At 37.4% G+C, this 15049-nt stretch overlaps 2 protein-coding genes across 9 annotated transcripts in view; one reads left to right on the top strand and one right to left on the bottom strand.

The window, feature by feature from the left end:
* Positions 1-15049, bottom strand: part of BTF3L4 (basic transcription factor 3 like 4) — a 30083-nt gene that overhangs the window by 11454 nt on the left and 3580 nt on the right. For 7 of the 8 annotated variants that reach the window (XM_060409248.1, XM_060409246.1, XM_060409242.1 and 4 more), the window contains 2 exons: positions 14188-14254; positions 10286-10399 (listed from right to left, as the gene is read on the bottom strand). In XM_060409248.1, the coding sequence (XP_060265231.1) occupies positions 10286-10399; positions 14188-14241 (168 nt within the window). In that variant the 5' untranslated portion in view covers positions 14242-14254. The remainder of the gene's footprint in view (positions 1-10285; positions 10400-14187; positions 14255-15049) is intronic. The other variant, XM_042248063.2, reaches the window with a different exon arrangement.
* Positions 4608-7461, top strand: LOC114114872 (HMG box-containing protein 1-like). Its single transcript, XM_042248045.2, has one exon. It carries the CDS (start codon positions 4784-4786, stop codon positions 6404-6406), a length of 1623 nt encoding a protein of 540 aa, XP_042103979.1. The 5' UTR covers positions 4608-4783; the 3' UTR covers positions 6407-7461.

Raw genomic sequence — 15049 nt, 5'->3', positions numbered from 1 at the left:
TAAAATGATGATGAAGAGGAAGCAGAATAACAGGTGAAATCATCTGTAAGAGAAAAAAGGGTAGGGGATTCCCTGGCAGTCCATATTAACAAACTGAGGAATAAAAAGCCCAGGACATCTCAATAGATGCTGAAAAAGCTCCTGATAAAATTCAACATACATTTACATTGAAAACTCTCCAGAATGTGGACATATAGGGGACTTACTGCAACATAATAAAGGTCACATATGATAAACATCATACTCAATGGTGAAAAGCTGAAAGCATCTGTTGTAAAATCAGGAACAAGACAGGGATACTCACTCTCACCATTCTTATTCAACATAGTTTTGGAAGTCCCAGCCACAGCAATCAGAGAAGAAAAAGAAAAAAAAAAAAGGAATCCAAAATGGGAAAAAAGTCATAAAACTGTCACTGTTTGCTGATGACATGACAGTAGTATTCAGAGAAAATCCTAAAGATGTCACTGAAAAATTACTAGAGCTCATCAATGAATTTGGTAAAGTTGCAGGATACAAAATTAATATACAGAAATCTGTTGCATTTCTATACACTAATATGAAATATCAGAAAGAGAAATTAAGGAAACAATCCCATTTACTAACACATCAAAAAGAATAAAATACCTAGGAATAAACCTCCCTAGGGAGGCAAAAGATCTATACTCTAAAAACTATTATGATGCTAATGAAAGAAATTGAAGATGACACAAACAGATGGGAAGATATCACATTCTTGGATTGGGAGAGCCATAATTGTCAAAATGACCACATCACCCAAGGCAATCTATAGATTCAATACAATCCCTATCAAATTACCAATGGTATTTTTCATGGAGCTGGAACAAAAATTTTTTAAATTTGTATGGAAATACAAAAGATCCTGAATAGCCAAAACAATCTTGAGAAAGAAGAATGGAGCTGGAGGAATCAAGCTCCTTGACTTCAGACGACATTACAAAGCTACAGTAATCAAAACAGTTGATACTGGGTTTTCCCTGGTGGTCTAGTGGTTAAGAATCTGCCTCACAATGCAAGGGACACCAGTTTGATCCCTGGTCCAGGAAGATCCTACATGACACAGGGCAACTAAACCCATGTACCATAACTACTGAGCCCATACTCTGGAGCCCATGAGCTGCAATGACTGAGCCCATGCACCACAACTACTGAAGCCTGTGCACCTAGAGCCCATGCTCCACAGCAAGAGAAGCCAGTGCACAGAAACTAGAGAGGAGCCCCTGCTCACTGCAGCTAGAGAAAGCCTACACATAGGAACAAAAATCCAGTGTAGCCATTTAAAAAACAAAAAAACAAACAAATAGCATGATACTGGCAAGAAAACAGACACAAAGATCAATGGAAGAGAAAAGGAAATCCAGAAATAAACCCATGCACTTATGGTTAATTAACCTATGACAAAGAAGGCAAAAATATACAATGGGAAAAAAGACAGTTTCTTCAGTAAGTGGTACTGGGAAAACCAGACACTGACATGTAAAAGAACACCATATACAAAAATAAACTCAAAATGAATTGAAGATCTAAATGTAAGACTGGATACAATATAACTCCTAGAGGAAAACACAAGTAGGACATTCTTCAACATAATTGCAGCATTATTTGTTTGGATCTGTCTCCTGGAATAATGAAAATAAAAACAAAAATAAACAAATGAGACCTAACTAAACTCAAAAACTTTTGCACAGCAAAGGAAACCATAAACAAAATGAAAAGGCAACCTACACAATGGGAGAAAATATTTGTAAATGATGTTACCAACAAGGAATCAGTTTCCAAAGTAAACAGCTCAATATCAAAAACAAAACAAAAACCAAATAACCTAATTAACAAATGGACAGAAGACCTAAATAGACATTTCTTCAAAGAAGATATTATACAGATGGCCAGTAGGCACATGGAAAGATGCTCAATACTGCTAAATACTAGAGAAATACAAGTTAAAACTACAATGAGGTATCACCTCATAAGCCATCATTAAAAAGCCTACAAATAATAAATGCTGGAGAGGCTGCGGAGATAAAGGGAACCTTCCTACATGGTAGTGTAAATTGATGCATCTCCTATGGAGCTTTCTCATAAAACTAAAAATAGAGTTACCATATGATCCAGTAATCCCATTCCTGGACATATATCTGGACAAAAATTTGAAAAGATACATGCATCCCAATGTTCAAAGGAATACAATTTACCATAGTCAAGACATGGAAACAACCTAAATGTCTATCAACAGATGAACAGAGAAAGATGTGGAAGATACACACAATGGAATATTACTCAGCCATAAAAGGGATGAAATAATGCCATTTGCAGCAATATGGATAGACCTAGAAATGATCAAATTAAGTGAAGTAATTCAGTCATTTATATATATGACTGAATCACTTTGGTGTACACTTGAAACTAAGACAACACTGTAAATTACTATAATTCAATTTTTTTAAATGGTTAAAAATTTTTAAATAGTTAAAAAAATTTAAAAAATTTTAAGTGGTTAAAAAAGGATTCGCACATAGGGAACGGAAAAAAAAGGTTAAAATGGAAGATTTTATGCTGTTTTTTTCACATAAAAATGTGGAAAAACATAAAACCAAAAAGCAGGGTACCTGGGACTTCCCTTGTAGTCCTATTGTTAAGACTCCATGCTCCACTTAGGGGGCATGGGTTCGATCCCTGCTTAGTGAACTAAGATCCCACATGGTGGCAGCACGGCCAAAAAAAAAAAAAAAAAAAAGGCAAGATATCCAATGAAACTAAGACTGCTATGTAATAATAAGGTGAATGGGACAGAGTGCTTTCCTTTAATTCTCCTGCATTCAGAGCTGTACACCCACTGGCACCTGACGTTCTAGGTTGAAGGAAGAAGGAACCACAGTAAGGGTCAACCAGTAACTTTAGGAACTTTAAGTCCTTTTTCTGTACAAGTGGGTCAAGAAAAGGAAAATATGAACAGTAAAACTTTTGTGTACAATTACAAAATTTAAATTCCCAGTCCTAAGCTTTCTCCTGAGCTTTAGCTCTCTATGACTAACTTCTTGCTAAACAATTTCACCTAGAATAATCAGTATCTCTTACATTTAACAGGCCCCAAACAACCTGGGAAGTCCACGGGAGTCAGCATGCTGTAGACTATAAATGATGACTAAACAGTTCCTGCTGTCAAGACTCTTGTAATCAAGAGACTACGGCAAACAGACTACTTGGTTAATAAGTAAGTAATCATACCCTACAATATGAGGTTGTAATAATAAACATATTCTAGCAGAGCAATTTAAGTTAAGGGGAGTGAAGGACAGAGAAAGTGTTGATTATTATGCCTGGAAAAAAGGGAAGGTTTCATAGAGACAGAATATACCTTAGTTAAGGTAGAAGCTATCCCCTGAAGTTAACAGTAAAATTCCATGAAGCAACTAAACCATCTGAACCAGAGAAGCAGATTTTTGGTGACATTTCTTACCAAATATATCTGATAAAATCAATTGTCTCTGAGAAAAGAAACAGATTCTGCTTTTGATAGATTCATGTTATCATCAGGGTGACAACACCATCACTATATTCAATCAGATTACCAAATAAGAAGCACATCTAAGTATCTTCAACTGTCATAGAACGTAAGAATTTTTCAGGAATTGAGTTCTGGATTATACTGTCAGAGTTCATATAGGCATTCCTTCCTAAAACCTGGTCAGTTACTTGGCTTTTTTGTATGAAACAATCTCTGGCACTCCCCTGCCCCTTTCTGACAGCTTTGGATTTCTGTCTTTGATGACAGGTAAAAGAAATCTACATACAACTAAACTTATTACCTCAAATCAACAACTAATTAATACATAAAAGATCAGAGAAGTCCCTCTTAATTCAAACAGTCCTTTAGCTTTTACATATCTGAAGAGGACATAAATTAAGCATTAAGGAGAGGAAAAAATAATCACTAATACTGAAGGCCTAGAAAGTAAGATCAGAATTTTACTAAGCAAAAGTGCAATGAGTTTTTGAAACCCACCACTGATCTCTCTGTGCCTAAGCCACCAAATTGAGTACTTTCTACTGGTTTGATGTTTTGAAGGTCAAAGTATAGAAAACATAGTAATGTCATTTTTGTTTCACAATGTTACCATTGCTATCTTCTCTTACCATTCCTATCTGCTCTTTTCAAAAGTTTTTATCTACTTTCCTTAAACTGCCAAAACCCTAAAAGATAGTATATTCCAGAGATTAGCACTTTGCAAAATTTCAAAACAGCCCAAGCTGTAATTAATGTGTTTATTCTAAGACATATATATTTTTTCCTATTTTAATGTTTCTGAAAACTGCATGTTTTCATGTATACATTTAAGGTAGTAGTTTCTCTTTTCTTCCAAGAAGCTGTTTTTAAAGTATGTCTCATCATTTTCTTGAAGAAAAAAATAGTTTAATTATAGTAACACAAATGTAATGTTTGAGGCAAACCAGATTATATGCAGTATACTAGATATGCCTAAATAAAATTATTTTATATCTGCAAAGTGTTATATAAAGTACAAATATCTTGGTTCTCAAAAAACCAATTTCAGAAAGAGGGAACGAAGGAAAAAAGTAAAACTTCCGAGACTTGGTAATGGCGACGGGTTTGGTGTGTTGTGATGGGATGTTGGTAGGTTTCTAAGAGTGCTGAAGAGATGCTAGCAGTTGTAAGGAGATGTGAGTACACTATGAATGGTGACTGGGCACCTGGGACCTGCTGAGGGGAGAGCAGACCTCGCTGGGAAGGGCTCTGCAGGCGATGGGACATGACAGACCAGCTGCAGCTCTGCTGAGGAGGTATACGTGGCCAGTGCAACTCTGGGGAAAATCGGAGCACCATAACATGGTGTGGGAAGTGAAGAGCAACCAGATGCCTGATGCGGTGCAGAAGCTCCTGCTAGTCATGGACAAGAGAGCGCCCGGAGTGAGCGACTCGCTGCAGCTGCTGCAGTGCAAGGAGACGCTGCCCTCCTCGCCCGGGTACAACTCTTGTGATGAGCACATGGAACTTGATGATCTTCCTGAACTTCAGGCTGTTCAGAGTGATCCTGCTCAATCTGCCATTTACCAGCTGAGTTCAGATGTGTCTCATCAAGAATATCCAAGACCATCTTGGAACCAGAATACCTCAGAAATATCAGAAAATACTTACGGTGAAAATGAAGTGGATTGGCTAACAGAACTAGCAAATATTGCCACCAGCCCACAAAGTCCACTTATGCAGTGCTCATTTTACAACAGATCATCTCCTGTACACATCATAGCTACTAGCAAAAGTTTACATTCCTACGCGCGCCCTCCACCGGTGGCCTCTTCTAATGGTGAGCCGGCCTTCCCTCATCACTGGAAGGAGCAAACACCAGTCAGACATGAAAGGGCAAACAGTGAGTCGGAATCTGGCATTTTCTGCATGTCCTCCCTTTCAGATGATGATGGCTTGGGGTGGTGCAATTCCTGGCCTTCAACTGCTTGGCACTGTTTTTTGAAAGGCACACGACTGTGCTTTCATAAGGGAAGCAATAAGGAATGGCAGAATGTGGAAGACTTTGCTAGAACCGAAGGCTGTGATAATGAGGAAGACCTCCAGATGGGCACTCACAAGGGCTATGGTTCTGATGGTCTAAAGTTGTTATCACATGAAGAAAGTGTATCATTTGATGAGTCTGTACTGAAGTTGACTTTTGATCCTGGTACAGTGGAAGATGGTTTACTTACTGTAGAGTGTAAACTGGACCACCCTTTCTATGTTAAAAATAAAGATTGGTCATCATTTTATCCAAGCTTGACTGTGGTACAGCATGGCATTCCATGTTGTGAAATTCATATTGGTGATGTCTGTCTACCTCCTGGACACCCCGATGCCATTAATTTCGATGATTCAGGTGTTTTTGATACATTTAAAAGCTATGACTTCACGCCTATGGATTCTTCTGCCGTTTATGTGCTAAGTAGTATGGCTCGTCAGCGTCGTGCGTCTTTGTCTTGTGGAGGACCTGGAGGTCAAGACTTTGAAAGATCTGGATTCAGTAAAAACTGTGGCTCACCGGGATCATCACAGCTCTCTTCCAGTTCTTTGTATGCTAAAGCTGTCAAAACCCACAGCTCAGGGACTGTGAGTGCCACTTCTCCTAACAAGTGCAAAAGACCAATGAATGCCTTCATGCTTTTTGCCAAAAAATACAGAGTTGAATATACTCAGATGTATCCAGGGAAAGATAACAGAGCCATAAGTGTGATCCTTGGTGACAGGTGGAAGAAAATGAAGAATGAGGAGAGGAGGATGTATACATTAGAAGCAAAGGCTTTGGCTGAAGAACAAAAACGTTTAAATCCTGACTGTTGGAAAAGGAAAAGAACCAATTCAGGCTCACAGCAACATTAAACCGGATGCTTGACTGTTGATGGAAAGATTTAAGATGAAGGTCTCACCATTTGTCCTGAATCCGTGTGACCATAAGATACCGATAGCATTGAGTCATGAAATGATTTAATAATGAGTGAGGATTTGCTTTCTCCATTAGAGCATTAAGTAAGCTAAAACTATCAACATTGTAAACCAAATTGCCTTATTTTTCTTCCAAACTTCATATATGTCTATCAGGTAATACAGGCTTGAAAATTGATATCCTGTGGTGCTAAAGTACAGTAGAAAAGAGAGAAGTGTATACATGTTTTATTTTAAATTGTACAAAAGGGGAATTTAAAAATATGTAACTGCTGTTTATACATTGGCTCCTTACTGCTTATTAATCTGTATTGTACACATAATGGGGTGAAGCAGAAGCCAGGAGCTGGCCTTCCTTGAGCAGCCACCACATGGCTCAGCATCTGTGCCAAACATGGGGGCTCCTAGTCTGGCCAGTGCCAAGAGGTTGCCAGGACACAGGGCCGGTGGATGGTGCCAGTGCCAGCCTATGAGCCACCTGCCGCGGCTCCCGAGCTGAGTTGGACACACTGGGCGGCGCCCACCCTCGACTTCAGTGGAGACCCAGCCCAGGCCAAGGTAAAGTTAGTTAATAGCATTGGGATATAGTCACTGTAATGGTGCTGTTAACAGTTGACACCATTGTATTTTTAACTTTGTGTCCTATATCTCCTCAGCCACGTATCTTAATACCGTTTTTGTCATCGTGTCTATGGTGGGGGCGGACTTTGCACTCAAGCAGTGCCACACTTGCACTTTACTTTCCTCCAGCTGTCTACAACGAGAGCAAACACAACGGCAGTAGAGCTGCGTCTGCTCTGAGCTACAATCATGGCTTTTCGTGTTACTCACCAAGTGGTGTTTCTGGTTAGGAATCACAGCTATAAAATTGATTTCAGTTCATTACACTTCTTCATGATGTTGCCCCTAAATTTTGCACACTATATTCTTGTATATTATTTCAAATAAAATGAAAAAAATTGTTAAAAAAAAAAAAAACTTCCCATTTTAGGCTCAAACATTCGGAAATTTTATAGCTGTTACTTCATGTTGTTAATTTTCTTTATGTGTATTTTCTCTGTATGACTAGTGAGGACTGGAAGACATCACTTATGTACCCATACAGAGGTAGGGGTGCAATAAGAGTATGTACATGTCTACTGTTGCTATTGTTGTTCAGTTGTCCAGCTGTGTCTGACTCTTTGTGACCCCGTGGACTGCAGCACACCAGGCCTCCCTGAACCTCACTATCTCCGTAAGTTTGCCCAAGTTCATGTCCATTGCATCAGTATATGCCTATATGTACCATTAATTTTCTGTGCAACATTTTGGAGCTATGACTCCCCAAACAGAATTGCATTGGCAACACCAACAAAAATGAATTAACAATATAGCTTTATATATGCTGTAATAAAATTAAATACAGGGCATTATGGAGGTATATAGGAAAGGCATCTAACCTCTCTTTGCATGTGTATGTGTGCTACCAGGAAGACTTATAGGACAAAATAACACCTACATTAATACCCGAAAAGGAGAAAAAGCAATGTCCTTAGAAATACTTTCGGGAATTTCATTTATCCATGATGGTGTAAGTAATGAATTCTGCATGGCAGGCACTCAATAATACAGGATAAGGCAGGTACTGTCCCTTTCTTTGGTGGGACTTTGGAAGAATGGAGAGGAAGGAGGGGCAGGAGGAGAGGAAAAGGTCAAGAGTAGGCCTAAGTGTAACTAAAGACCAAAGCAAGATGAATCAATGAACAAAATGAACTCTGGTTTTGACATACTTAGCTCAAACCTGGAATTCAACACGTACCAGCTATGTGATCTTGAGCAGGTACCTGACTCTCTTAAGTCTCAACTTTCTTATCTGTAACCAACAATAACTAATTCAAACAGATACTGTGGAGCTAAAATGCATAATACATATTTTGTTTATCTGGCTAGCTGACTAGTTTCCCTACTAGATGTTAGGCTTTAAAGGACAGAGACTATGAATAACATCTTATGTACCACTGCCTAGCAAAATACTTGGCATATAGCAGATATTCACTACCATTAAATATTCAGTATGACAATTTGAACTACAAAAGTACTATGACCTCAGCACAGCATTATAATTAGGTTTGATTATATGCTGAAGAGATCAAAGACTACTAACTGACTGGTTTGTTATTTCACTGTAAAACACTAAAAGTTTTATTAATTATAAGGGCGACAGAGTTTTCCAAATCTGAACAAAATCAAACATTTAGAAAAGCATGCCCTTGGAGATAAAATCTATACTTTAAGGAGGAAAATAAAATCTTTTCCTCTCTCTAAAGAAGTGTTTTCAACAAAGCGTGATTTGCCCCCCAAAGGACCTGCATCAAAGTCTGGAGACATTTTTGGCTGTCTTAACTGAAAATCTAGTGGGGAGACTCCAAGAATACAGCCAAATATCCTAGAATGCACAGGACAGTTTTCACAGTAAAGAATTATTTGGTTCAAAGTGTCAATAGTGTTGAGGTTGAGTGGGGAGGGGTTGGAGTTGGAACAGTAGAAAGATAGGCAAAGATATAAGACTTCCTAAACACTTATTAGTAGGTTAGGCTTAATATTATCAGAGTTCATGTCCATTATTGCCACTTATTCTTTTTTTTTTTTAATGAAGCTGTAATTTTTAAAGAGAAGCTTAGATTTGCTTTTTCTCAAATATGTCCCAGATAGAGAATGATCTTTCTGAAAATTATTTTAGGTCAATGAAAATATATGAAAACTTTTAATAGCTCAGGGGAAAAAAAGGCATTTTAAATACTTAATTTCAAGACTTGCAAATGAAGTTTTAATACTTATCAGGGTAAGAATGCACAGCCATATCTAACTATAAGGAGAAAAGATACATGTGACTTACCTTCCCTACTATTTTATCAGTATGTTAATTTTGAAAGTACAAAGCAGATTTAAACAATGTATTTATTTGTTCATATATCCCTGGTGGAAGGAATATGTGGCACTTTGTCATTTCACTGCCTTTTCTTTGTTACTCTTCTATTTCTTCAATAGTGATCCTTACCTCTACATTGTTTCTGATCTACGTTTTACAGCACATGTGCATTAATAATCTGGTAATGATGTAATGAAATCTGATAGTAGTGAAAATTTAAACACTGGTTACTATCAGAAATGGAATCATCAGGTCGAAGTAGATCTAGATGGTAACAAATCACAAATAGTTGGTGTTATTAAAATTTTTCTTGCATAAATCAATCTTTGGCTTCCGATCTGAGAAAAGTAGTATCATCAAAATAATTTTAGAATTAAATTAATAGTTTTTGAAAGTGGCCTAATAAGAAATGCAATTCATGTAAAGCTACTGCAAGAGCTTTCTGAGTAATAATTTGAGAGACTGTGAAGAGCAGAAAGGTACTCTTATGGGAAAAAAGTCCACCTTATTGGAAGAAATCTTTGGGTTTCCTTATTTCTGTATTATTAGGAAAAAATCTTATTTTACATTAGAATTAAAGAGTAGGTCCATAATTTTGTCATATATGCAAATATTGGGTTGGCAAAAAAATTCGTACAGGTTTTCTGGTAAGATAGTATGGAAAAACCTGAATGAACTTTTTGGCTAACCCAGTACTTTGAGTCTGAAAAGTATACTGAATTCCTTAACCATCTAATAAAATCATTTTTTTGACAATCCAATTTCATACAGTAGGCAAATTCAATAGCTCCAGTCCTTCAAAAAGAGAGTTTCAGATTCATTTAAGCTGATATGTTACATTTGAAAGTCTGGATAATCATTTGTGAATGTTCTGTTTATCCACATAATAATTTACAAAGTGATCATACCTCTTCAATACCAGCTATATTATTCACAGCCAGTTTTTTTAGAGAACTCTGAAGTTTTTTGTCATCAGCTGTAGCTGTTCTATGTACCACCTTCTTCTTTCTACGAGCTGTACCCTGAAAGATACCCAAACAAAAGTGTTAGCATGCCATGCATTTGATAACTGTAATCACTTGTCTTCCTCTCCATAATATTCTTCCTAAAACTCACAGAAAAAATTGCAGACTTAATAGTAATGGTTAATTAGACTTCTTATAGTCACAGAGTTGTGACTGTCAGCCTAACTCAGATTTTTGAAGGTTAGTTTCTAGCCAATTATTCTTATTCTTTCCAATATCTAGCCTGTGTCATTTTAATACATTGTTTCAAAAGTTTTCTAACAAAAAATAATTTTTTAACTTGAAAATAACCTGAAGTGCGCTTTACTTCAAATTTCCAACAAATAAGGAAAGTTTTTTATACTATCTACCACCCTCTAAAGATATTCTGAAACTGGAGATTACGACATAACAGGTAAATGCCTATTATGAGTGTTCTAGAGTCCTAGAACCTAGGAATGAAAAAGATCAAGTTCTTACTTCAAGGAGCATACATTACAATGGGAAGGAAAAGTCAATATATAAACAGATTAGATTATTTAAACAGGATTAGCAACAAGAATAATGGGTGGGGGCAAAGCACTACTTTATTAGAATGCTCAGGGAAGGTCCCTCTGAAGAGGTGGCATACAAGCTGAGAATCATGAAAAGATTTAGGGGAAGAGTGATCCAAGAAAAATGAAACAAGAGTGAACCTGTCATTTCTAGACAAAGCAGACCAGTATGACTAGAATAAATAATGGGAAAGGTAAAGGAAAATGAAATCAGAAAGATTGGTAAGGGCCTGCTAATGTGCTATTAGCAGGAACTAGACTTTATATCAACTGCAATAGGAAGCTACTGGAAGGTTTTAAGCATGAGAATGGTTTTGATCTGATTTATGATTCTAAAAGATGACTGAGGTTGCTGTGGAAAATGAACTATAACGAGATCAATCAGGAAGCTACTATAGAAGTCCTGACAAGAGATGAGGGCTGTGGCAGTGGAGATAACGAGAGCTAAGATGGTTAGAAGAACCAAAAGCATTTGCTGATGGACTAAATATGGGATATGAGGGAAAAAAGGAATCTAGAATGATGTTTAGAATTTTGACCTGAGCAAATGAAAATTATACTATTTACCGAGATAGGAAAACTTCATTTCTAAATGGATATTTTGAAACTCTTAAGTAATTTTTTCCATTGAAAAACTATTTAAGACAATGAATTAAACTCCTGAGCCAATTTAAATAAATGTAACCTAAAGCAGAGCTGAAGCACTACAAACAGTAGCCTGTATCTCGAAAGCTAAATCTTTCTGAGACTTGCCAGGAGTAAAAAGAAAGGAAAGGAGATTTTAATCTCTGGGTAGCTTCTGTAGTATTACTCAGGAAATCAGCCTTATAAAGGGTAGGCAGGAGGCTTAGTCTTAGAAACTCTGGTGGGAGTGAAAGAGAGCCCCATGAGTAGAAGCAGAGGTTGTAATGAAATCTAGTTAAAGGATGGACTAAGAGAGACTATTAAGATAGATGGCCATTAATTTGTCAAGTGTTCCTGATTCAACTGCTTGCTGGTTACAACTCAAATGATCCTTATGTACCTAAAACTCAACTTGTCTAGAAGCTCATCAGTCCACCATTCCTATACTTCCTAATTTTCGTAGCTCTAAAACCAGAAATTTGGAGGCCATCCTAGACTCCTCTCTCACCTCTGTCCCCCACATCATTAAGTTGTGTCATATACAAACCCTAAATTTGTGTCCCACATACTACTACAAGGTGTAGCTTCTCCTCTATGCCAAACTTGTTTTTTCATTTTCCACAATGCCAGCAGCTATCTTTTAAAATCACTGTTACTGGTTTTTCTTCAATTCTTCAGTAGTTGACCTTGCGTATGGGATAAAATCCTAATCTCCTTAGTATGATAAACAAAACTATGATCTGACTCTAAATTAAACTCTGAAAGTGAAACGTGAAAGTAAAGTTGCTCAGTCGTGTCCGACTCTTTACGACCCGGTGGACTGTAGCCCACCAGGCTCCTCCATCCACGGGATTCTCCAGGCAAGAATACTTGAGTGGGTTGCCATTTCCTTCTCCAGGGGATCTTCCCGACCGAGGGATCGAACCCAGGTCTCCCGCATTGCAGGAAGACGCTTTAACCTCTGAGCCACCAGTTGTAACAAATCAAAGCAAGCCATTCCACTAAGCATCATGCCATCCACTAAGCATCTTGGCATCCCATAAGCCTTTGCATGTGTGAGAATGACAATCTCACCCTTCACCCTATCTACTTGTTCTCATACCTGTTGTTTATTCTTCAAATCTCTGCTCAGTGATGACTTCCTTGACTCAGGTGCACCTTATACTTCATTTCAGTATTTACTATTCTGTAGTGTAATTGTGAGTGCATCTCCCTTCCAAGCTGAACTGTGTCAAGAGCAGGAAACTTTGACTTATTTATCTACTGTATGCTTGGCACATTAGCAGTTGCTCAATAAACTAGCTGAATGACTGTGCCAACCTTCTGGCTTAAAATATACTATAGTGAAGTGCTGTATCAAGCTCTTCCAGGTATATTCACTGTTTCTTGAATATTCCTAACTTTTGCACTGATACATTACATTACTTGCTGCTACAATGTGACTAGTACTTTGGTTACATGAATTTGTTACTATGAGTCTGGAGTCAGATAACTGTATTACTAGGAAAGAAGGCTTGCCTAGAAAATCTCGTGGACAGAGAAGCCTGGTAGGCTGCAGACCATGGGGTTGCTAAGGGCTGGACACAACTGAGCGACTTCCCTTTCACTTTTCACTTTCATGCACTTGAGAAGGAAATGGCAACCCACTCCAGTGTTCTTGCCTGGAGAATCCAAGGGACGGGGGAGCCTGATGGGCTGCCATCTATGGGGTCACACAGAGTCGGACACGACTGAAGCAACTTAGCAGGAAAGAAGGAGAAAGTATTAATACTAGTTGTTTCTTCCCTTCCCCCTCTCCTGTTCCTATCCCCAGGAGCTATAGTTATTATCAAAGTAAATGACACAGTGGGGCTGCTACATATTGTCCCACCTATCCCCTCCCTAGGTCTGAGGTAAACACTATTCTTGCTTTTCCTTTGACAAAGATTGTACTGAGCAGAGATAAAAGTAGAATATTCTCCTTGAACCCAGGGTTGGAACTAAAGGGAATCAAAGATTTTCAGTGATCAGAACTAACTCTCCCTTAAGTTTCAAAGGACATGGAATAAGAATGCTCACGTTCACATTCACCAACATAGAAAAACAAGTAGGAATTTGGGAGGAAAACCTAGCAATGAACAAATGTACCATCAGCTTTTGCATCTCCCATTGTAAACCTAACTGAAGCAGTAGGGGTATCCAGTCAAGATAAGGTAACCTCAATATCCAGGAATATCTGAGGGTGGGTCTAACATAATAACAGCTGTCTTTTAATAAGTGTCTAGTCTATGCCAGACACTGTTTGAGGTGCTTTATAAATATTACTCTAATATTTAGAAACATCTTATGTAGGATCATTTTTATTTTACAGATGCAAAAACGGAAGTTTAACAAGACTGAATAACTTGTTCATATCTTTAACCACCAGAATGTTAAAAGATCTCAAAGGTGGCTATTTCAATTGCACCCATCAGAAAGATATCTTCTAATTACCTATTTTAGATCTAGACAAGTTATTTTCAAATTGGAATGTGGTTTAATATTGATTAATTTAAAAAAATTTATATCTTCAATGACCACAAATCCAAAATAATAATACTATCTGGTAATAACACATTCTCCTATCAATTTTTCTTATGCCACACTCACCTTGCCCCCTATCCGGACCTGAGCCTGAAGTTTGGCTAACTTTTCTTGATTCATGCTGTTGGTAAATCTAGGGGGGGAAAAATAAATTTGTTAAAGTCACTGTTTTATTTACCAAAACAAAATAACTGTTTATACAACAGTACCTACTGGTTCATTGAACCTGTAATGTGCACCACCACCATGATAATATTGTCTATATTTTTTAAAATATTAATCACTTTTTCTAGCTTCATAAGTCAGATAGTAAAAGAACAAAAATTAAGTAATACCAAGAGGGAGCCGTATATACGAACAGAAAATAGAACTGAGATTTAAAGTTACTTATTTGAAGATCCCTCCTTAAAAGTGTAATTCGGTACTTTGGTACTCAATAAAACCTAACCAATTCTAAAATCTCTGTAGGTACACCAGTTTCTTCCCCAAAGATTTTTACAGAATAGAGCTGTTAGCAAATTACCACAACTTTTTCTCTCAAATCATATTCTGTATAGTTTTTTTAAATCATAGATAAAGACAAAAGAAAGAAAAATCTGGACAAAGAAAAAAATTCAGTAGTCTCTCTAGCTGTCAAGATATGAGGCAGTCATGGCATCCTATATTCCAGGTTAGTTGGTATGTTGATAATAGGAAAAGAGAGCCAGATTTTCAGACATTTGGTGCTTCTGCAGCACTTTCCACAGAGTTCATTCAACACCTTGCACTAACATAGTATGTCATAACTGTCAAGATAGTCTTGCACATAAGGTAAAATGCCTTCTTGCACAATTTGACAAAAACCTCTCTCTGCTACATTAATATGAAATTTTGCAGGGAAGAGGAGAATCTTAAAAGTAAACTTTTAAAGGCTAATCTTGATTTTGAA

The sequence above is a fragment of the Ovis aries genome, chromosome 1 (assembly GCF_016772045.2).
Source record: "Ovis aries strain OAR_USU_Benz2616 breed Rambouillet chromosome 1, ARS-UI_Ramb_v3.0, whole genome shotgun sequence".
Classification (NCBI taxonomy): domain Eukaryota; kingdom Metazoa; phylum Chordata; class Mammalia; order Artiodactyla; family Bovidae; genus Ovis; species Ovis aries.
This window is presented reverse-complemented; position numbering and strand designations above follow the sequence as displayed.

What these genes read in the sequence shown, in the direction of transcription:
- LOC114114872 (XM_042248045.2), top strand. Translation starts at nt 4,784, where the DNA reads ATGGGACATGACAGACCAGCTGCAGCTCTGCTGAGGAGGTATACGTGG.